Source organism: Vespula vulgaris, chromosome 6 (assembly GCF_905475345.1).
Source record: "Vespula vulgaris chromosome 6, iyVesVulg1.1, whole genome shotgun sequence".
Classification (NCBI taxonomy): Eukaryota; Metazoa; Arthropoda; class Insecta; order Hymenoptera; family Vespidae; genus Vespula; species Vespula vulgaris.
The window spans coordinates 6,531,029-6,556,315 of NC_066591.1; the positions used below are offsets into that span (position 1 = coordinate 6,531,029).

The 25,287-nt window shown below is 30.0% G+C and overlaps 4 protein-coding genes across 5 annotated transcripts; 1 reads left to right on the top strand and 3 right to left on the bottom strand.

The window, feature by feature from the left end:
- The first annotated feature begins 23 nt into the window (after positions 1-23).
- On the top strand, positions 24-18,507 carry LOC127064809 (uncharacterized). 2 transcript variants are annotated; one of them, XM_050996376.1, is made up of 20 exons: positions 24-126; positions 250-440; positions 8,375-8,597; positions 8,672-8,837; positions 8,913-9,132; positions 9,207-9,486; positions 9,606-10,052; positions 10,138-10,377; positions 10,445-10,535; positions 10,612-10,862; positions 10,936-11,110; positions 11,186-11,457; positions 11,511-11,622; positions 11,695-11,781; positions 11,876-12,010; positions 12,090-12,364; positions 12,455-12,579; positions 12,643-12,798; positions 12,865-13,327; positions 18,359-18,507. In XM_050996376.1, exons 1-19 carry the CDS (start codon positions 74-76, stop codon positions 12,951-12,953), a joined length of 3,588 nt encoding a protein of 1,195 aa, XP_050852333.1. In that variant the 5' UTR covers positions 24-73; the 3' UTR covers positions 12,954-13,327; positions 18,359-18,507. The 2 variants fall into 2 exon arrangements, with proteins under 2 accessions (XP_050852333.1, XP_050852335.1); XM_050996378.1 differs by lacking the exons at positions 24-126; positions 250-440 and adding an exon at positions 7,717-8,137.
- On the bottom strand, positions 1,574-4,728 carry LOC127064816 (myosin regulatory light chain 2). Its single transcript, XM_050996391.1, has 5 exons — positions 4,584-4,728; positions 2,863-3,093; positions 2,469-2,652; positions 2,316-2,388; positions 1,574-2,253 (listed from the first exon to the last, which is right to left on the bottom strand). Exons 1-5 carry the CDS (start codon positions 4,584-4,586, stop codon positions 2,100-2,102), a joined length of 645 nt encoding a protein of 214 aa, XP_050852348.1. The 5' UTR covers positions 4,587-4,728; the 3' UTR covers positions 1,574-2,099.
- LOC127064818 (uncharacterized) lies at positions 6,168-7,668 on the bottom strand. The gene is made up of 6 exons (XM_050996393.1): positions 7,541-7,668; positions 7,345-7,461; positions 7,193-7,276; positions 7,099-7,131; positions 6,469-7,035; positions 6,168-6,339 (listed from the first exon to the last, which is right to left on the bottom strand). The coding sequence occupies exons 1-5, from the start codon at positions 7,666-7,668 to the stop codon at positions 6,828-6,830; spliced, it is 570 nt and encodes a 189-aa protein (XP_050852350.1). The 3' UTR covers positions 6,168-6,339; positions 6,469-6,827.
- LOC127064812 (choline-phosphate cytidylyltransferase A-like) lies at positions 13,346-18,505 on the bottom strand. Its single transcript, XM_050996382.1, has 8 exons — positions 18,357-18,505; positions 17,446-17,554; positions 17,194-17,310; positions 16,963-17,114; positions 16,626-16,847; positions 16,346-16,513; positions 15,854-15,975; positions 13,346-15,739 (listed from the first exon to the last, which is right to left on the bottom strand). Exons 1-8 carry the CDS (start codon positions 18,465-18,467, stop codon positions 15,637-15,639), a joined length of 1,104 nt encoding a protein of 367 aa, XP_050852339.1. The 5' UTR covers positions 18,468-18,505; the 3' UTR covers positions 13,346-15,636.
- Positions 18,508-25,287: the final 6,780 nt, after the last annotated feature.

Sequence of the window (25,287 nt, forward strand, 5' to 3'; positions counted from 1 at the left end):
TCGCGCTCTTTTATAGATCTAAGATCGGCCCCCTCCATTGATACTGGTACCATCTCCAGTGAAATCAGTTTGGATGTCACAAAATATATTTTCCCAGGAATATCGTTTAACATGTTCATCGTCATGGTAATTTTTACATATCAATTTTTTGTTATCAATAAAATGTTTAAGCCTCGCTGTTCTCAAAGAGGTAATAAAGAAGACGTAATAGATATTACTGATAAAATTTTTTTTAATTAATGTAATTAGTATAAAACTTAGGAAGAAGCACTCGCCAAACGTAAAGTGCGTCACTTGGCACAAGTGCTTTATTGGGATTTCCGGTTTTCCACCTGTCTTTATGGCCACGTCCATGTGTCACTTTGCTTGCAACAGTACAACCTCTTCATTTCATCTGCACCCACTACGAGGAATACTTCGATCATCGGACTATCGACTTGGTAAGTCGTGCGTTTGAATTAATCTTTGTATTTTCTAAAATAGTACTAAAAATATATTTCTTTCTATAGAAGTATTATTAATTAATAAATGAATCTTTTTAAGTTCCATTATGTTATAAATGTATAATTTGAAAAACAGAACTTTAATAATAATTATCTACACGCACGATATTATTATTTCATTTATTTTCATATTACATTTGAATTGAAATTGAATTAGCGCCATTTGATACCTGTATCATTTCCATTTGTTATTAGAGCTTATTAAATTTATATGTGAAGTTTAAATTATTCAATCAATGAAACTGATTTCTTTTAACTTTTTTTTAATCTTTCAACATATTTTTCTCTTACATGTATAAGTATATAATGGTAAATGATTAGTATTCTATTGATTTTGATTCTTATTTGACTAAAACTGCAAATGTCACTTCCTTTTGGCGTCATATTTCATTTAATTTAACACGATCGTTTAATGGTTTATTTATTTATTTCATCATCATTTATTTCATGATGATAAGTAAACAAGAATTATATCTAATTTTATTAATATTTTCAATTTAATTTATTTCGATTTTATATTCGTTAGCGATTTTATATTGAGATCCGTAAGAGAAACTTGGTCTAGCGTAAAGAACTATGAATTCTATAAAAAAAAAAGTAAAAAATGGATATATATAGTGATGCATATCATATACATATATATAGTAATCGTAGGCAAAAATTGTTACATCTATCACATGTCATATGTAGGTGAATTTTATTAACTTCTCTGATATTCCAGAAAATTTCATGCTAGTTTGATAAAATAGTTGACCGGTGATGCTCGTGGCAGGCGGTGTACATATTAATTATTTGGGCGTAGTTAAATTTAGTCAAGTGTCATCAACATATACTTTGGTACTTAGCCAAGCGTTAAACGAGAAGGAGTCTTTTTTAGCATGATATAAAAAAAACTTATATTACATTATTAGATAAAGAAAACATTCGTAATTTGGGTCAGGTATTTTTAGTTCAATTCTTTCATATGATTGTATCTTTGATTTTCTTTTTCTTTGGAATGTAATTTCGATTTCGGAATAATTTGGGAATGAGTGTTTTTTGTAATAGGTAGTTCGCTAAATGAAAGACCATTTTACATTTACAATGTATTTGAAATATTTTAATATACCACAAAAATGTACTTTTTATTTTTGTCTGAAAATTCAGAAATCAAACAAGAATAACACTGATGTGACAAACAACCAGTTCCTCTCACACACAAGATCGCTCGTAATTCCTTGATGACTACTGCACAATAAGAGAGTCGTTTCGTTATGGTGTTTTAAAATACTTTTATTATATGAACGATAAATATGGTATGACTCGAAGTCTCGTTTATCCTCAGATTACGCAGTAAGTGCACACACCATGAAAAGAATTCTGGCAGATAATGTGTGTTCTCAACGGATTGAGATCGTTCTTTGTACATGTCCCTTTGAAAAAATTAAACCTCTGCCATCAAAAATAAGATAAGGGAATGCTAGGCGTTAGATTCGTGCCATACTTTTTGTCGTTATGTTCAGAAACGGTCTCGGCGAACCTGACGTAACAAGAGACTTCGTTTGCAATGAATAGAAATTTAATGTGTTTCTTTTTCCGGATGTCAGTAATATAAGTTTAATCTTCTTCTTCGTCGCCTGTGCCAGTTAACATGGCGATAAGACTTTGTGTATCGATGAAACCTTTGTCATCGATGTACATATGATCGTAGGATTCATCAACTTCCTTCGCGGTAAATTTGTCGCCGTAGGTCATCAAGGCGTGCCTCAGTCTGCAAAAATGATATTTCGATTTAATATTAATTGTTCTTTATCAAGTTTATCAACGACTTACCTTTCTCCATCGATTTTGCCATTCTCGTCAAAGGTACTGAAGGCATTTGTTACGACGTCATCGTCATCAGCGCCTAATAGAAAAACATTTTGATCAGTATATTCAAGAAGATTTTGTCTAATATTTTAGAAGATTTAACTTTTGTTTAATTACCTGATCCTGACATACGAACAGCGAATAGATTCAACAATTGGGTAAAGTTGATAGGTGCTGGTGCCTCATTGAGCATCTCATCGATTTCTTTGTCAGTGGCAAGACGACCGACCGAGTCGAAGGCCATACGCAGATCATTTTTACCGATGATACCATCCTTGTCGTGGTCCATAAGCTGGAAAGCCTGTAGATCCAACCAAATCAAATTATGCATGTTTGTTGGCAATTATCTTATCACTTTAAGACCCGAGTTTAGAGATTGACACAAAAGACATATATGTCTCGTCTCGTTTGAATTGAAAATCCCTAACTTTCTACTAATTGGTCTATGAAAAAGAAAGTATGCTATTCGTTCATCGTATCTTTCTTGACTTTTTTATTCGAGCAAACGTACCTCTTTGAACTCAGCGACCTGTTTCTGAGTGAACATAGAAAACACACTGGAACCGCTACGCTTAGCCCTTCGGCTACCGCGACTGCTCGCCCTTGCGGATCCAGATTCCTTAGGAGTACCAGTTGGGGTTGGTGGTTTTTCTTCAGCCGGTGCTGGCTCGGGTTCTGGAGGAGGAGGCGCCGGAGCTGCCTCTTCCTTCTTTTTGGTCTTCTTCTTCTTTTCCTTATCCGCCTAAAACGTATGATTTTCTTGTCGAATTAAATACTCCTCCGTCACAATATTATGATTTCTTTGAGAAATCAGTTTAATTTTTTTTACGTGAGACTAGTTTATGAGTTAAGATAATCGATTAAGTAAATCGATGTATTTATCATCATGAGAAGAGATCATCTTGAGATGATACCGACGCAACAGGTGGTCCCTCGTAATTTTATATATTCTCAAAAGTTTGTATCGTGTCCAATTGGAACTTGTTACACATGTAGAACGAAAACGGAGTACTTTGACCATAGATTTTGAATGAAACCAAGCGTTTCTTGAAACGTCTCTAAGATTAGACTTCATTTATTTGTTCGTTCTTGTATTTGTTTAATTTCAAAAGTGAGATATCGAATTAATTTCAAACTTATACATACAAATATTGCCAATGTTTTGGTAAAATTAGAACGTAATGCATAATTTTGTTCTTATGCTTTTTAAAGTATGTTGTAAATACTGTTTTATCACTATAGTACGAAAGGAGCTTTTTGTGAATTGATAAATTTAAATTCTTCGATAGAAGTTATGACTCGATCCGAAAGTCGCTAGGGAAAATTCAGAAGGCATCGTTTGCTGATACTAAAAATAGAACCACCCTATTAGTAGTACTGTCGACATGAAGCCAAGACGTATATAGACCGATCGTCTCGACAGTGCGCCGCCTCTCGAGTTACGATCATTACATAATTCTGATATTTTTATAAACAGCCATACGTAGTTGAAGAAATACTTGTTCGTTTATTATAGATTAGTTTGACTCTATAAAATGTAGAAATGAATGCTTCTTTGAATGATCTTCCTATAACTTTTTATATGAAAGAGATGAAAACGATGTTATAATTGGAAATTTGTTTTAGATTTGTCATTAATATAACGACATCGTCATCGTCTTGACGAATTTGCTTAAAAAACATGAGAACAATGCCAAGAGCATGATACATGAAATATCTTAAGAATTCAGAGGAGTTATTAAGAAAAATATAAATCCTTATGATTTTTCAGGTAAAGATAAATAATAGATACACCATATTCTAAAGGCTAATCAAAAGATAAACGGAAGTGGCACCAAAGTATGAAATGGCGAACGGCCAAGAGTCTAACGGAGACCACTCTTGCACTCCATTAACACAATTCGTGGGCATGGAGGCTGCAAGCTGCACTCCATTCATCGATACGTCACTTGGCATATCATTTACGACACACACCGCGTAATCCATCGATCGATCATCCTCGTGGAATCCAACGTCGTTGTACGACACGTCTTGGCATCGATTCTTCGGCCACTAATCAAGCTATCACGTATAGAAAACATGTTGCGTTCTTCCTTGATCTTCCCGCAAGGTAGAAATATAAGTTTAAATATTATACTTCGCAAGAAATTCCATAAAAAATCCTTTTTTTTTCCGCGATTAAGTTTTACGGGTTGTAATGGTACCTCGTTAACAACACCGGTACCTACTTACCATATCTACAGTTGGTTTCTAAGAGGATTGTACGAGATGGTCACAACTAACCAACTGTCCGAATCATAGAGGTGAACTTGTCTAAGTAACTTTGGTGGATTCCCCCACCATCGTGTGCTGCTCGAGCAGGGGTGCCCAGCCCGGGTACAACGCCAACGCCTATCTGACCATATTTAGTGCGAGCCACCTCAAAATAGCGAACCTTTCGACGTTTCGACTAAAACAGTTTGCCGAGGACCGTAGGAACGGCGGCGCGACTGGTGCCTGTCTACCGCCCTCTTCTTTCGCGCTACCGGGATTTGCTTTTCAGAACGAAAATATAAGTCAAGGGTGCCCCTGGAAACGAACGAAGATAACGGATGACTCCATTACCCTTCGTATACGATCGATACGATCTACTACGTTTATACATCGATCAGGAAGAAACTTGGTTTCCTCTCTTTGACTTTCCGCACACCCGCCATTAGCAATATCTTGCGACTCCATATTGTTGATCAGCCTACAGGTTTATTTTGGTTCTCACGCGAAACTCTCGGATTTTTCTCTCGTGCGTACGCGATGGTTCTTCTCTGTACTTTTGTTTGATCATACGTAATGCAGAACTATTCGGCTGAACTCATTTTTAGTTTTTATTTACGGATTGGAGATGGCAAGATGAAAAAAAGGACTGTTCGACCTGTGTTGCGTCATGGTTTACGGTTTTAGACTTATTTAAAAAGAAATATAATGTTTTTTCTAATCTGTCGAAGTGAATGATAAATATCCTCTATGGTTTTTTTATATATTGGCATATGGTAGAATTTTTATTTCAGCCAATTAAAGAATTGTAGTTTTTGATGATGACTCATTATTTTTGGCTTTCGTTTTCGATCTGTACTCCGATATCCAAAGCACGTGGATACCAAAAATAACTGCCCGATATTTGAGAGCCACGACATGCCACTGCACTTTCATGATATCGGGTAATCTATATACATTTTATTAACAATAAGTGATTAATATGGGCATTATGATCAAAGATTAAAATGGTCGTATAGCTTGATAAATATTAATTATAAAAAACTATCTAAAAGGATGCAACCCTAACACTGAAATTTACTACCATGCCCGATTTTATTCTTCATTATTTATAATGCCTACATTAATTTCTTAATTCATAATATATATATATATAATCATTTAAAGAAGATGAATGGAAAGTATCACATTATTTTCTTTTAATAAAATACTGTCATTTTCTTCCCAATCAATAAAAAGAACGATAATTTTTTTGGTGTCGGAATATAAGGATTACATAATATTATGTTTCCATCATATCAAAGTACAAATAGTGAGAATTATTGTCGCTTCGACAAATATTTAAAATATTATACATATCGATCAAAACAAACGTTTCTGCGGGGCCTTCTTTTTATGAAATTTCGTTTCGTCAAAGCGAAATTCTTTCTTCCATTTATAGATTGTCGTAAGCACATAGTCTTTGTTGATGCGCTTTTAAAAATATTTGAAGGCTGGCTAAAATATATGAGTATAAACATAAAATTCTATAATCTATGTTAATTGCATTTTTTAGATAACAAACGATAACGGAATGATTCGATTTTATATTGTATGTAATAACATTCTTCACATCTGAATCATACACTCACACATACACACTTACTTCTTATCTCGGCCGAATTCAATCTTGGAATCCGATTTAGAGACTTCATAAGGTGACTGTGAACATTTGGCTGCACTTGGATGCTTTGAAAACCTGTTAATAAAAAAATATTCATATAAGGATCGATAAAAATCGATTTATTCTACATCATCTTTCTTGTAAATTCTCTTTCTCGTAAACTTGGCAATTTAATAAAAAATATTCAAACAATATAATTCGTACTTGCTGATAACTTCAGTAATTGTCGAGTTATTCGTTTGCATTTCATCTATCTCTTCATTTAATTCCGTCAACGTATTACAAGATTCGAAATAGGAACAAGAATTTGACGATGAACATACGGATTTGGTTGGGATTGTTGTGCCATGTTGCAGCAACGGCATGCACGCTGCACTTTGCTGCATTTTCGTCCACCATGCCCAGCCATCCGAACGATCGAGAGCTTTCCTTCAAATATCGTCACCGTATTTCGTTGATCGTTATCTTTTTAATTGGCAAAAGCGCTCTTCGAACGCTCATTATCAAACTTAATGCAAAAAACTGAATTTCTAATGAAATTTATCATTAAAGGATTATGGTTTTTAAAGTTTTATTGGAACATTTAATAAGGAACACTTGTAACTACTGCTGGAAGCTGTCCAGTTTATGTGAAAAATAAATTTTGCTGTCAAACAGGCGATCCATGTAAAGAATAAGTATGAAAAGTAGATGATAAAATACACGTCTCTGTGATCCTGTGGTTGTGTGTGCTCCAAGGTCCACGAACGAACTTGATCCTTGTCTGTACAACTAAAACAACAAAGTATGAACTAAATATTTATACAATTATAAACAACGATAGTGCTCGCTTACCATATGAAATTATTGTCAATCGTAGTATTTAATCTGTAATGTAATTAAAGATATTATGCTACTGATAATAAAATATAATATGATTTATACATACATTTCATTTTTAGTTTGCCGATTATTGCAAATATTTGTCATAAAACCAGTTTCTAAAATGCGGCTATGAATATTTCTGTATTTACTGGAAGAATCATTCTTTTTGATTACATGCAAATATTTTCTATGATTCACGTAATATTTGTTACTTACGTGCACCTGTTACAATCACATTTACATTTAATGTTTTTGCCTCTATAATTGCAACCTTCAAAAAGTCGTTTTTTTCTTCTTTTTAATCGTCTCGTTATTATGTCTTTTTGATAATGTCTAATAAAAAATATTCATTAAATAATCTTTTTAATTAAAAATGTTAAAATAAAGATACGTACGATAGATCATTACTCACACGACTTTGTCGATACAGTTTCCTATATAAAATGTAATGCATCGTAGTAATTTAGGTATAAAATCAAAAGTTATAAATAGTTTCATCTTATTACAAACAGGTTGTAATTCTTCTTGACTATTAATCATTTCTATCCTCTTGTTTTTGATATGACGATTAATTTTCAGATCCAAGTAAGGTTATTTTATTAACATTCAAATTTTTGACAGATATCTAATGATATTTATGCAATTAACTGATAGTCAAATTTTATTTTTTCTCGAACAATAGGACAGATCTTTCCGATAATTCATAAAAATCATTGTTTATTGTTTCTTCGGTTTGAAAATCGTTCCTCAGATGACATACCGCCAGGTCCCACTTTCCTATGCAAAGGTCATCGTTCTCCTCTTCTCAAGACTCCCACCATACCCGTTTAAAGAAATAAGAAAGTACGAGGCGTTACCTTGACTGGCCACCGTTGTAAGTCTACAGTTTTCTACCGTATGTCGAACCATGTGAGTTAACGATTCAAAAGATCAATTTAAGACAAAGAAAATGCTATAAAAGATCTTTAATAATTATCGATAATGTGGTGGCTTTTTTTATTAAGTTATGGTGAGTGAAAGCGCTAATGTTCGTCGATATACAATATGATCGTTGTAAATTATCCCTCCTGATATATTATCAAAAATCATAATATATTAAAAATACACGCGAGGAACAGATTTAAAAATATTTATTCTGTTCAAGGTTTATTTCACTAGAATTATAAATTCGATGTAACTATTACTACTTTAACTAGATCTAAAAAGACAATATTTGGTTTTAAAACATTCCCATGTGTGTATACAGTGATATCAGGAAATGCACTCAAACTAGCAGCTTATATATCCGCTGGTGGCCTTCATGGAGAAGTCCGTTTTGAACAAAAAACAGAGAATTCGATAAGAATTCGATTCGCTTTACAAACGACACTTCAATATCCAGATCAACAATGGTTCTGGTCTATTACACAATTTCCTGTCGACTACACAGTCATAGACGATCGATGCAGTCGCCGTCATCTTGGGGAAAGGTATTGGAAGTGTGCTTATATATTTTTGATTAAATATATTTCTTCAAGTTTTATAATTGATCTATTGCCCGTAGTATAATCGATCTGACGGATCTAGTTGGTCCATTGGAAATGCCTGGGAATGAAACAGGTTCTGTTGAAGTTCCAGGTGTAACTCTAACTGGCGAAAAGGGATTATGGGGTAAAGGTCTGTTACTAAAAGACTCCTATACGTCTAGAGTAATCTGTGCTTCTATCACGGTAATTCATGATATTTTTCTAAATAAAAATTTTCTTTTATGTTAAACAATTCTTTTGATAATCGCCGGACCTTAGGTTTTTGAGAAAAATACAGAGAAATTCGCCGAAGCTCGTTTTTATGGTCCAGTAGCTGGAACAGTTTGGTTTCGATGGCTTGGTGGTCAAGCTGGTGACAATATTACCGATACTATCATTTACGCCGATTTGTATCATGTCAATAACCAAAAGTTACAGATAGACTATACAGAACATCACTGGAAAATTTATGTGACTGATATTTTTAACATTGGCAAAGGTAAAAAATGAAATATATTTTCGTCTATATAAGTCAATTTTATTAAGTATATAATTATTTTTAATATGTTTTAGATAAATCAAGTTGCAATATACTTCAAACCGTTTTTGATCCAGACAATGCTGGTCCTGGTAAATCTATCGGTGACGTTGACACGCGTTTAGGTAAAATAAAAGTTGCCGTAAAACAGAGTCCAAAATACAAGACTTCTTATAGAGATCCAGAATTATCACTCCTACCGGCTGATCTTCTTGGACCACATCGATTATTGTACTTAGTTATTTTTCACCCGACGCACGACGACTCGTTTTTGGCTTGTGCCAAGATCAATCATCGCAAACCGATTCTTGCCAAGTATGATTGGACGGAATATAGCTACATTTTTCTTTTGATATTAATATATATATTTAAATTTATCAGTACTGTAATTTTCAGCATAGATCGTAGTAAAAAATAAAAAATACATGTTTCAGAACACTAATTAGCTCTCGTGGCATAAAGGGTGAGGTGACATTAAGCCAAGAGACTCCGTTTAATCCGACATGGATCAACATATCTCTGATACCAGTCAATTTAGAAACCAGACTGCGTTATGCTACCAAAGTAGCATATTACAGGATACACGAACTACCGCCTGAACCAGCTAAGTTTTTAGAAGATGTCGGAGAACCATGTTTGACGACTAAAAACATGTACAATCCGACTAAGATCGACGAAAAGACAGTACCACCAGCAGGTTTAGGAACTCAGGATCAATATAGCATTGGTGATTTGTCAGGAAAGCTTCAAGGTCGCAAGGAAGGATCTTATCATACTGATATTTTACCTGGAAGTGCAAAATTGCATGGTATCTATTGGGACGTATATCTGCCACTGTCAGGGATTCATAGTATCGTTCATCGATCTCTTGTGATTCACAAGTAAGATAATATATTGGAATAATAGGTTCTCGATATAAAATTAGTTAATAATTTTGTTTTTATTTTTTTTTTTGTTTTTAATAAGGTATAATGAAACTGATAATAAGGGTATAATACCGTGGGTATGTGGTACTTTCGCTCTTCATTTACCACAAAATGCAGGACAAATGCCTATGTTTACGGCACAAGTAATTTTTAGATATCCGATAGTAGGAAAAATAATATTTCGTCAACCAAAGAACAATCCTGAAGCTGATACAACTATTATAATTGAAAATCTAGTTCATGCTGATGGTAGTGCATTGAATAACTCAGCCGAGCATAGGTAGTAGATGTTAGATAAACGTGAAAGTAAAATATATGGTAGAGATTGTAGTATGGATCGTTTTCAGATGGATGGTACATGATAATCCTCCTGGAAAAGATTATTATAATTGGACTGGCAGGTGTCTAAGCGCTGGTGCCCCTTATAATCCTCATAAAGTAATGATTACAAAATTAATTATCTTTAAAGAAATTTTACAAATAACAAATAATCAAAAGTATAAATATTTACTAGATCGACTGGGATCCAAATCAAACAGAATATTGTTCAACAGTTGAAGTCTCGTTATGTCGATTGGGTGATCTCACGAGACATGGAAAACTCGAAATCGCTGGGAAAAAGCTCTATGGACCTCTATTAACTCGAAAGCTTTTCACAGATACGATGTTGCCACTTTCTGGACGAAATAGTATTTTAGGAAAGAGTTTAGTAATTTACGATGATCATGGACCAGTCGCAAGAGGAGAAAGACTCGCTTGTTCGACGTAAATCAAAGAAAAATTTCATTGATTCATATAAGATTATTAAAATTAAACTTCAATAAAATATTTTCTACAGGATCGGTGGATTATATAGATTAAAAGCAATTGCTAAAGATTGGTTTGGTAATGGTGAACCTGTTAATATAAGAGGAAAATTGGAGTTCATTCAACAAAGCGAATACGATGTCACGGACATTGAAATTAATCTTGAAGGACTTGGTGGAAAAATGAGCGGATATCACATACACATGGTAATGTATTTCAATATAGTTTTTAAAAGAAATAATATTGATATTTTAAATGTTTTAAATATTTTATAATCGCAGACTCCGGTAGAAATCGATTTAGAATTCCCTTGTGAAGCTACATCTTTATATAATTACTGGAATCCGTTGGGTGTAAATTCTAGTAACATTCCAGGCTCTAAAGAAGGTACATCGGATCAATATGAAATGGGAGATCTTAGCGGAAAATTTGGTACTCTAGATAACAGAAAAAAATATACAACGAGTTATAACGACACCTTGCTTCCATTGTTCGGACCTAGAAGCATTTTTGGTCACAGTGTAGTAATTCATAAAAAAGACAAAAATTTAAGGTAAAATATTAGGAGCAAAAGAGTATACATAATAACATTATTTATTATTGTAGATGGGCTTGTTCTACGATAGAAAGAGGATATGCACCATCTGAAGCGGTAGAATTACGAGCAATTGCTTCGTTTCATCATCCACAAGGTTTTGCATACGGTTACGTTAAAATGGTAATATAATATTTATTATTAAATATAAGTTAGAATCTTAATAAATAAATTAAAATATAATCATTATTGTAGTCACAACTGGCATATAAAGATGGTAGCCAAAGTGAGACAGTGATTGAAGTGAAGCTACGACATCCGGGAAATCATGATCGTAATATTGTAAAAATATAACATTATTTTTTCTTTTCTTTATTCTGAAAAGTATATTTCACATATATAGTATGTATAATATGTGAGTTTCTTTATTTAACAGACAAGGAATCACAATTGGGCTATATACGTTAATCCTGTTGGAGTGGATGCGGCTGTAAAAGTAAAAGATACTAGATGTGTCGCAGGTGGATACACATGGAATCCTTATTTTACTCAATTAGCAGATCCTTTGAACGTAAAATTATTTGTATTTTTCTTGTTCATACATCGCTGATTATCTAAGCGTATTAAATAACAACAATAATTCGAAACAGGAAGATCTATACAGACAAGAGTGTGGTCCTGATTTGCCTTTAAGATGTCAAGTAGGAGACATTTCATCTCGTTTGGGACCAATCAATATAGGAACGGAAAGACGAGTTTTCACAGATTCAAATTTTCCATTAGATGGACCAGTTTCTGCGATGGGAAAATCGATCGTTATTATGGACAGAGATTTTGGAAGTAACAGATTTGCTTGCGCTAATATCGAACCGGACAACGATATAGTAAAATATGCAAATATAAGAAAACCACCTCGTTTTGTCGTGTAGATATATTTTGTAAAAAAAGAAGCAATTCAAAGCAACAATTATTTTTAAAAATTTGCTATATTTTTTTTTTTTTTTTTTTCTTTTAGAGCACAATTCTTAGAAGATGTAAGAAAAGTAATGGGTATTCCTGAATGGATGTTATCTATTGATAGTAGAAAAACTAAAATATTACACAATGGAGCTTGTATTCAATTTTTGATACACTTTAAAGGTTTGTATCAATTTGCTTTTTGTTCGGAGATGTTATTTTATATATATATTTTTTGATATTTAGGTCCAATAGCCAATAAATTAGAACAGGATTTCAGTAAATTAATGTCGACTGGAAAATTAGAAGCTCCGAGTTTATATATACCTGGGTATATACAGACAAAAAGAAAAGCAACATTGGGGCATCGGCAATGCGGAGTACGAGATCCTAATGACAAAAGTATGAAAAATAATTAGTACCTTATTACTTATTCCACATCAATTGATAATAATTAAATGGTTTCAGATTTTAATTTGTTTAAAAGCGGTTCCATTTTCCGCGCATCAAGATTGCTTACAATACTCCTACTAGTCTTTGTAAATAGACTAATTTAATATAAAATAAAAATGTTTGTTATGATCTCATTTATCTATATACTTTCTTATAAATTCAATATTCGATAATGTAAAAAGAAAAGACAAAGATTATATTTCGCGCCACATTAGTGTGAATTATTGTTTCGATTGATTGTTACAATCGATAGTAACATTGACCAATCCGCTTCAAGTAACCTAGCGATTCATTTCAGAACATAACCTACTTTGTACTAAACAATAGTAATAGTATGTAAACGTAAAAAAAACAGTGAGCACGTGGGGATATGAACGGTTTTAACAAATAATAAGTCAGTCTATCGTTGGATCCCGATGACTAAGTATCGTGTAACGAGATAGTGAACAGTAATAGTGATTATCGTAGTAAATAATAGGTAAGATAAATATATAAATAAATAAATATATATATATAATTAAATATATTTTACGACCAAAATATTTTATATACGATAATAAAATATATTTATTAATTACTTGTAATAAAAGCAAAGAGCGATGTCAATTGGCGATTGTTAGAAACTCGAGGCGTAGATTTTTGTCGATGAGACGAAACATTATTCGTTTAGAAATTGAAGCTTCAAATTGATACAAATTATATCAACAGTTATCAAACGAAAGACTTCTTTATAATGTACGTCTTTACAAAACAATCTTTCACATAAAAGCATATTTTATAAACAGATTTTTTACGTGATGATTTTTTATATTATCAATTTGAAACTATTATTTACTCGTTTCATCGATCGCAGTTATTGCTTTGAGTTTTCAGCGATCGCCACTTGTGTCGTTGTATATTGTTTAAATAATGGTAAATATGTATGTATATATATATATATTTCTATTAAACAAAAATAAAAATACAAATATAAGCAAAACTATAAGAAAACATGCATTCTTTAATCGAAAATATAGATATGTAGATAAAGTTATTTATTAAAGTTTTATTTATTCTATTTAATATTAGTTATTTACTAATTATTTAAACATATTTATATTAAATTATTTCATTAAGAGAATTATATGCCTTGAAAAGATATTAAGATATGGAAAAATTTACCCATCTGCCATAAAGTTGTTTGATTTGTAACTTTTAAAATCATGATTAAATTTAATTTTTTAGTAATAAATTCACTATAAATAATAATGTTTATCCTCTATTTAATAAATGATAACAATTATATTGTTATCATACACATTATTGAAGACAGTGATATTCATATAACAATAATGGTTATTGCATTATAGGCCAGTGTAAATATATGGCAATATCAATATTAATATATAATTGACATTGCATTATACAACAACTATCTTATTAATATCTTCGAAGGCATTTATAATACTCAATATATGTACTCCAGCTACAGATATTAGACTGAGGCACAGGTGATATATTACAAGAAATGGAAAATTTGTAATGCATGCAATTACATATGTTTTTAAAAGATTAAGCACTTCCATTAAACATGATATAATGTTTTTGAAAAGTATTAGTTTCGAAAATATTGAACGCAAATATATCTATAAAGAGGCACCTTATAATTTTTTTGTCATAAAAATATTTGTCGTATTTAGTTTATGTGAAATTGTTTTGTTTATTTTTGAAGATGAACTTGTTCATTTTTGTAATAAATAAAATCTTAGAAACCTCACTATAAAAATAACTTTGTTATATATTGCGTTCATTACTTATATACAAAATGTTACCATGATTATTATTTTTTATGTTATTCTTCTTAATTTTCTCCTCAGTTTAGAGTAAATTTTATAGACTTTAATATGTCTGCATATATAAACTATTATATTTTTAATGTACCATTTTTATTATTATATATTTATAATAAATTAGTATATATTGTTCAATATAATTAATATGAATAGGCTCTATAAAACAATGTTTCTTTTATCCTGGAAGTATTATTTATCTATTTTTTGCATACTGGTTCATTTGTTAATAATAATCATCATTTCTATGGTCAATTATATTTTGTAAGATTTTATATATATATATATATTTATTTATTTATTTTATAGATCACTTCTAGGGTTATGCGTTATTCGCAACAATGTAAAAGTAATATGTCTTTATAGATGAAATATTTACTCTCTATCTAAGATATCTGTACAATGAGACATAAGATTATTCTACAATATGTTCTGTACAAAATTGATGATAAAGTAAGAGAAATCGTTATTGAATATATGTATACATAGACCAGTTCTTTCTACAGATTATTTGTTTAAAAATAAATACTGGAAACAATATCTTGTTTAGTACATGAAAGTATAAATACTAATATATGTAAAAATATTTAGAAATTTAGAGTAAGTAAATAATTCATTGCTGTATTAGGAACATAATACAAATAAATAATACCACAGCAACAACTGAAAAAATTATAAATTTGATGTAATAGATATCTTAAATAATCTACATATCTTTTGTAGATTTAAATGTCTATATTCCAACTTGCATAATTCATAATTGTACTAAATTTCCATATAATAACAAATGTTTTGCTTTATGTATAGTAGTTTTACCATACAAAAATTATGAAGCAAAGTGCTATTCTCTGTAGAAACAGCTTATATAGCTGTATGAAAATATGTCTAATGTTAAAAAAAAATAGCACACTAATTTTGGTCGTAATAAGAAGATACATTGCATTTATATAATGATTTATCACTTAGATTGTAAATTTTCTTCTTCATCATCACTATAATCATCGCTTAGATATTGGGTACTTTGTGAAAATTCGTAGCGTCCAGTCTTTTTTGGTGGAGGACTATAAATGCATAATATTTTTTATTACTTTAGATTCATAAAAGGCTTATATATAATAAACTATATTACATGCATTAATTAATTGATTGAAAAACATTGTAATGTTGTAATGTACCTTGTTTGATCCTCATCGTTGTTGCTACTATTACTACTATTTGGACTGCCATCTCTTTTTGGACTTGCTGGAGGTGAAAGTGCTTGCATCAAACGTCCTTTACTTTCATTCCAAATTGTTGACTGCAAAAAAAGAAAAAGTTAAAAGTAGAATTAATCACTCATCTATTTTTCAAGACTAGCACTTGTTTTTCATTGTTCTGTCAGTATGTAATATATATTAATATGATAGAAGTACTATAATAAATACCAAATTTGTTCTGAAATATTTTATTTTATTTTTACATACACAATGGTATGCAACGAAATTGAAATAAGAGATCTTCAAAGGTGTAATTTTTCAAAATCATTATTCATCTAGGAATAAAAGAGAATTCATTTGTATTGTTATATAGAATATTTTTTATTCCTTTTGTGAACATGCTTTATATTGAATTATTAAGATAAAATACAAAATAATTAACAGGATAATTCCTCCATAAATACTACCCACCAATCTTCCTTCCCTTCCGAATAATAAAAGAAATGCATCAATAAAGTCTCGTGATTTTTCTTCCCATTTACTAATCATGTCCATACGTTTTTCACCTATGTTTTCCATTACTCGTTTACCCTTATCTTTGAGGTCATCAAATTTATTTTGTAATCGAAATTTCTTTTCCTGAAATTACAATTTCTTAAAAACTGCTTTTTCATAATTTTAGTTCAAAAAAACTTGTACTACTAGAATCAGAAACTTCAAAATATATTAATGCTCCTTGTAAATGACTTACATTAAGGAAAGAAACATTGAGTTCTTTGGCACTGTAACCCCGTGCTAAATTTCTTCTTACATAAATATCATAATCTTTAACAATTCTTGCAACAATATCTGATGTAGATACTCCTTCTGTTCTTTGTGTAGCTACAAACATACCTTTAGCTTTTAATGCAGCATAAACATCTGAACCATCATCTGTCATGTAAGGTATGTCATCATGTGCTACAAAATCGATCTATAAAAACAAATGATTACAACTTTGATATAGATGATATAAAACATGTATTACACATATGATTTTTACTTTATACAATTAATAGGAATTCTTTCTTGTAATAAATAAAACATACTTTATGTTTCTTAATGAAATCATCATCTATTTCCCATGGAGCATCCCTTACTACTTCATCCACGTAGCGACAATGTCTTACTGCATCATATCTTTCAGCATCTGTCATAACAGTTCTTCCTTTTTTGCTATGTGTTAATTCATCGTTGCAAACTATAAAATAAAAATGAATAAAGAATTATAATAATCTTTAAATTCTTTAAAAAATTGTAAATAGAATCGAAGATCTCACCTCCAACAATGAGATATACATTTGGAAATATATTTTTAGCTTGTAATAATTGTCGAGCATGTCCCTGATGAAAAAGGTCATATATACCATCAGCATATACTCTAACCCTTCTGGGTGCTAAAAAATATATCATGTTATAAAATACTGTAATGATATAGTATAATTATAAAAGTACAACTATGATGATAATGTTGTTAAAGTTACAACATGCAAGTAATAAATGTCATTACATAAATATTTTTATAAGCCAACCTTTTCCACTACGTGCCATTCTTAATGTAATTTGAGTATTATAATCGCTTGCATCTCTCTCAGCAATTGCTTCTGGATCATCACTGAATGGAGCCTCTTTACAAATTGACTGAAATAAATTTAGATATAATTTCTAATTTATTTCAATAATAATATAACTTAGATTTTTAATTTAAAGTAACTCAAATTTGAAAATTCCTGCAGATTATAAATTATAGAATTTGTTATATTAATATTCTAACTTATATGCTTATTAAAAATTTCATATTGTAGTTTTAGATTTTTATATGCATTTGATTATTATAATTATGTTTATGTGATCATTACATTTTTTATTCCCTCAAGACATTGTATCTAACAATTCATCATTTTTTAAAACAAATAATTCACTTCATTTTACACATAAAATAGAATGTTTGATGAAGTTTATCAATATTAATGAATGTTTAATCAAAGTGTAACAAAAATATATTTAGACTTCTACCACTTGTAAAGTTTTCTTACTTGACATTTATTTATGTCAATATTATGTCATGTTCACAATGTTATCAGTTGATATTGAGTTATATGCTTTCTGTTGACTAAATAAGACATAGTACATGTGATTTTAGTTATAAATAGTGTCAGTGGTATTAAGAGCATGTGTATGCGTGCACGCGCGCGCGCGCGTGAATATGTAAACACATACAAATTAATTATATATTATCAATTGTTAATATCAATCTATATATAAAAATCACTTTATATTTTCAAATATGAAATTGAATGTTCTAAATTGATTAAAATCAATGTTATATGTGTATAGAGTATTGTATAGTATTATTAAATATAATTTATATCTTTATAAATAGATAAAAGATTTAAATAGTCACATGTTTAGTGGAATGTTATTTAAGAAATTTATTACTTACAGGATTGATGGGGGAATTTTCTCTAGAAGAAGACGTACTTTCTCCATTATGATTATTTGTATGTGATACAGAGTTCAACATAGTTTCCTCTCTACAGCGCTTCCTTGACATGATTTTATAATAGCAACTTTAAACCCATGAAGTGTCCTTTACACTAGAATTAAATACACACATACATTCATTTATAAATTATATATGACATTTTAAAAATGTACATGAATTAATAAGAAATTATAATGATAAAGACATTAATTCTACACTTATTAAAAATAGTAAATGGAAAAAATTTACTAGTACATGTTACATACAAAGCTGTGTTTACTAATACATGTTACATACAAAGATATATATATAGATATATATTTAACTTGAATAAAACAGATATATGTTTCTATCTACGATTGAATTGTTTATATAATGGCATACCTGTGCACACATGCAGGACACATATATATTATATTTTGTGCACAAATAAATTCGTACACAAAAAGGAGAGCCATGAATATGTATAGTGACACCACTGGAAAATATATCTAATATGTTGAATTTATTTAAAATTTATATATATACAGTGCTATAAAAAATTTTTACACTTTTTCAAATCGAGTAATTGTACTCCTAATTATACCAAAAGTTTTAGATATAGAAAAATTAGTGTACTATACGAAGTATGTGAAAAATGAAAAAAAGAGAATGTTTTTTTATTATAACAGTGATACAAAATATAATATAAGCAATCTAAAATATTTTTTATTAAAAACTTTTATAGAAAATCAATACACTTGAGAAAAACTAAAAAAACTTATTTTATATTTTTTATCATTGTAAAATAAAGGTAGAAAAAAAATCTTTTGTGTTATGCTTCGTATATATAGTACATTAATATCTCTATATCTACTTAAATTTCAAAGTTTTTTGTTTAATCGCTATACATAGAAATAATTATTTCAAAACATGACTAGGCACTTTTGTGACCAATTGTAAGTATACTTATATCTGTCAAATATAGATTTACAGGATTATATTCTCTACAAAAACATATATATATAATATTATAAATAATTCCATACAGACATAAACCTGTGATGCAAAAGAACAACATAGACTTGCATTGTATATATTGGTGATAGGCTTTATATATCATATAAAACATTTAATTTATATACGTATCTTTTATTTTTTATTAAATTTTTTCATATACTCATTTACAATTGTTTACTTCGCTATAATAAACAGATTCTATATTGATGAATCATCAGTATGAATTTTAAAATGACTAAGATGTTATCCTATTTGAATTTGTTACTAAAATATGTTTCTTTTATATTTTTTATTTGGAATAATTTTTAAAGTTATGCATATATAGTTTTAATGATACAAACATGACGCGTAACTTCAAGGAAAACGAATGAAAACAAAAATCAAACCGTTAGGAATAAAAGAACAATGCAGCAGCAGCACATTGAAAGATAGCTATGATACTTGCACATTTAACGGTTATGTATCGTATTATATGATTATCGTATAGAATTTTTTCAGTGATCACAATTCAGTCTCGTCGAAACCAACGAAAATTTGTATGTATATAACTATACTAACCTTTTCACGCCCTAATTTTCTATCTTCTAATTTGTTGTGTCCGATAAATTTTGACTACGTACGCAAAATTTTTATAAAACGTGAAGCGTTCAAAGCAATTTCTTCGAGTATATTATTAAAAAGGGTTGCCACAGATACTTTTTACGTGATTCATTGAAATTCGTGTATTTTTTAACGGAATTTTAAGTTCCAATTTTATTGTTGCTCCATGATAGATCAACAGCTGACCTAGCAGACGTCAGTAACAACGCTTGTCGTGGATATATATACATATACTACGAAATATTCGTGTTGAGGCAGGGGCGGAATAACGGTACTATGAACCTAGGGAGGGGGGGTCATAAAACAAAGTACTGTTTAGCAGATACTCTCTTTCTCTCGCTCTATGCAGATATTAGAAACTTGAAATGTTTCAATCCAGGTAAAATATTTGTTTATTCATTAATATTATATTTTACTGATAGAGGAAAGAACATCCGAGAATAAAAGTAACTTTCAAAAATATAAGTGTGTATATATATATATAAAATAGATTGTCCCTAACTACATTACCCTATGATATGCATGATAGTCTTTTTTACATCGCAAAACAGACATTTTGTGAAACGGAGCGCAATGAATGAAATTACATCCTTGCTTAGGAATGTAGATATCATTTGCCGATGATACAAATGGTGTCACGTGATCGAAAGAGCATATCAAACCGGCCTGCATTTCTCTTTTATTTAGCTTAATGTTTTCTTTCTTTGTTTTTTAATTCATAAAAAGCATATACGATGAAAGAGTTATTTTTGTGACTGCATTTATACGTGTTTTGGTGTTCTCGAAAATTAAATGTATTTTTATAATAAATATCATTCGAAATGTTTTAATATCATCAAACACTGATAAACTATCGTTGCTTTGGTCATAATAAAAAAATGTAGATAAACTAATTGGTAAAAGTAATATTAAAACTGCATGTTAACCACGCCCATATCTATGTATATACGATATGATATATATATACACACACACACTAACACAACACAGGTGCATTCTTTTTAACAAGATTAACCCTTTTTTTGCGAAAGCATTGCGCCGACCGATACAATCCTACGTGAAATATCACTTGTTTATGCTCTCTTATATTTCAGCTGTGTTGGGTATAGTAAGGTTTGATTTCTATTTGAAAACACAATCAAACAGTAGAGATTGATTAAAGTTAAAAAATTGTGCATAAGATTATGTCTTGTTCCGTTGAAAGCATTACAAGTAATATGCATTATCTTCGCATTAGGTTAAGTTATCATTGTTTATTATTAATTATTAGCTAAAAATAAATATCATAGTTATTTAAACTGTTTTGAATCCACCAATGTATGTAACATATCCTAGAAGTTATTTTGTAACGAATTCTTATTCTATCGACTATAATTTATGCATAATAGTCGCTTGTCAGTCAACTAGAGCATGCTGTTCTTCGAAAGTCGCGTTTTTTTTTTATCCGAATTAAAATGTAACGTTCTAGTTGGCAAATAATCAGAGATTTATTTATTAATACACAACGTTATTAGCTTAATGTGACTTCATAGTAATAATAATCTGATATGTCTATAATCTCACATTCTGTAGAATACGATTTAAAAAAAGAACAGACCTCATGATTTTTGGTAGGTTATCTAAACATAACATTTATGATTCGCTGATAAAATAAGCCGGTGTTATTACGAATGCGAGATTGTGTTAATTTGAACATTCCTGGCTTCTTTATTTGGAATTAATCGCAGGACAACGTACGATTTTTAATTCAACTTCATCACTGTATAATAATAGCAAATTACATAATAGTAATTTCTTTTCAGTCTAAAGCATAAAGATAAGATAGATATTCGACGATAGTAATTAATAAAGTCTATTCAATTAGAAATTATTTCGCCAAACATTAAGCAGCACATTTAAAACACGATTTTTCGGCAAATTCCGATGGCATGTGAAACAAAGGATAATTTTTCGTATTACCTTTTGAAAATTGCCGCGAGCTTTGCCACGAACTCTGGTGACGAATATCACTACTTGCGCTTTTGGGATTTCTATAGGTCGAGCATGCGTTTGTGTTGAATTAAACTTTTTGCCAGATCGAAGCAAAGTCGAATAGTAGTGCGTTAGTGCTGTCAAATCTGTTGTCGCTGATAATAATAATTCTCCTTCGAGTTCGTCCGGCGTTATCGAATTTAGCCGAAAAATTACGAGCGCACATAAGAAACTTCATTCGTATACTTCATTCGACTGTCGACGCGTGCGACAGCAACACGATACGCTCCGTCTTTCTCTATGTTTTCTCTCTCTTGCTCTTTTGCGGCCGGAGAAGGGAACAACGATGACGTAAGATCGGATGATCGTATACGTCATGGATGTAGGATTCCACGTGCGCGCGTCTATAAATTTGAACGGAAAAGATCATCGCCCGATAAAATCAATCATTTCATGAATTTCTCGTACATTTGCATTTCAAGGATTTCGTCTGTTCGATGTCTAGTGCTGTAGATTTTTAATTCATTACATAGAATGTTTTTTACTATTACAATTACGTGATAAAGAATGCAAAAAAAGAAAAAATTTCGATTATAAATTTTTTATGTACTTTGAAGAATTCAAATTAGTAGTCTATTCTTATTGTCATCATACTGTTTTAGCTTTCTTTTTTTGCTTCTTCACGTAGCTTTTGTAATTTATATTTTTGTTATTCTGTAAACGATGTTAGATAATATAACTTGTATCATCATTTTGTTTCTTATTTTTTATTTTATTATTTCTACGTTCTGTCGAAAAATATTTTTGCCCGTTTCTTACCGTTCGTTTTTTGTAAATGAAGAGCATATAAATATATATGTGTGTGTTTGTGTGTGTGTGTATTTATCCATATTATTCATACATATATTCATCGCTTATATTAAATAATTAATTAATGCAATTTTATTAATGTGAATAATATATATCAGGTCATGAATATATACATATATTCATGGCATGATGTATTTGTGTCATTAATCTTGTCACCGAAAAAAAATTTCATCGACCATGCATCAACTTTTTCTTTCGTTTATGTACCTACCGAAAATTGTATTATTTGCATTATTAATCATTTATATTATAACGTTTTTAAAATTCGAAGAAAGAAGATATCCTCTGTCTTTTTTTCTATATGTTATAAGTATGTATTTATACTTAATAAGAAATATTTAAAATTCAAGTTAATTATATATGTACATGATTAGATGCTTTTTTTTATACTCCGTCACAATATGGTCTTACGCAAACAATTTTAATGGAGTATTTTTTGTCCATATCAATTTTTTGTTTGATATTTCTATGCAGTAATAAAATTGAGATATATGGAATTATAATTATATGCGTTTTAAAAATGAGATCGCTATAAGAATTGCTTTAGAGGTACATATATGTATATTATTGCACAGTTTGATATGACGCCAGCATCAAATCACGAAGTACATATAAGTACTCGTGTTGCACAGTTTATATTTATGTATATGTGTTGTGTATATAAGTACGTATTAGAGTCGGATGTTTATAATTGTTTTGAACTGGCCGTATACCTGCAAAACGATACATCGTTACTTAAAGTGACTTTCGTAACTTATGCAACGGTTGATACAAGTTAAAATTTTTTTACAATTTCCGAATATCCGTGTCAATTTTTTACAAACGTAACCAGTAGCCGTATTTCGCAAAGTCATTAATCTTTTTTATCATGTAGAATTTCTATGAAGTAGAATGATGAAATGGAATATAAGATTTTGCAATCTATAGAAATACTTATATTTTATATTATTTTAAATAATTCAAATGCAGTGCAAAAAATAGAATGAAAAATAAGATCTAATGACTAACTAATCGTCCGTATTTCACTTTTATTTGACTTTTATGAATTTCATTGATATCGCAGATAACGGTAGGGAAAAGAAACGAACGATTATAAAGCTGAAGTTTATTTTTACTTAATAATAACTTTAAAATAATCTCTATATATATATAATAAGAATTATAGATATATATTTCTTACGTATTCATTTTTTTATTCCTCTTTTTGTTGTTATATAACGCATACGCAGTCTCTTTTATCGTTTTTGATAAATGTTACAATCGTTATGCGTTTTATTAAAATCGTGATTTGATCTACGTAAAATTATGGTTAAGGCAATGTTTGCCATAGATTATTTATATTCGTAGTCAAATAGTTCGACCCTATATACTTGTTAGATATTTATATACTTTGTTGTATTTACACATAAACGTTTGACCATTATCACTATTATTTCGCGCGTTATAATAAAAAGAATGTCACCGTTTACGAGTGTTTACATTATAACTACTCACAAATTTCTTCATGGTATATTTTCCATCGCAAATTTTAATGTAATAATACATATTACAGGATTTATAGTATATAAATAAATAGCAACAAGAACAGGGAGTTTGTTTAACACTATTTCTTATTCAGTCATTTTTGCATAACGTCTCTGTTCACAATCCTTGTAGGTTTTTTTTTTTTTTTTAATCTGTAATGGAAAGAAACGTAATGTCTTAATAGTGCTACGTTTTGTTAAATTATAAAAAGAAAAAAAAATAATAATAAGAATAAAAAAAGAGGAATAAAACACATAAATATAATCATAGAAACATTAATCGATTATAAAATATACGCAGTGTTGTTATTTAATTTCCAATTGGTAAATAAAAGGAGGAATATTTTGTTCATATAATCTGTTTGAATATAGTTTTTTTTTTTTTTTTTCATCAAAATTCGATTTTGTAGATATAGTTAATTGGGCAATAACATTACGTTTCATTCGAAAGGCAATCGTATACAGTTCCGTCCAACCTCAACACTGCAATATTATCGATATTATCATTAAATAACATTTACTGTGTATCTAAATTTAATAATAAAAATATCTAAATCACAATGTCACGACGTTATTTCAAAGCGATGTGTGTTGCTTTTTTCCAGTCTATTTTTATATATTTTCATAAGATGTATCGTTCTGCCGAAAGAACCGGCGTGCAGTTCCAGAACAATAGATGCAATAAAGAAATGTGCGAGATCGCAGTGACAAAAACATCGTATTTCTTATAATTACATTCGCATAACAAAACTGTGTTAGTGTTCGTAAACACTATTTGATTTATAAAGCTACATTTTCCTTTTACAGATTTAGCATCACTCGAGTTTCAATATTAGAGAATATTTCAAAAATTTTAGTAGCTCTCTATCTGCCTTATTCATGTTTTTTTTTTTTTTTTATATAATATATAATTATACAGACACAAA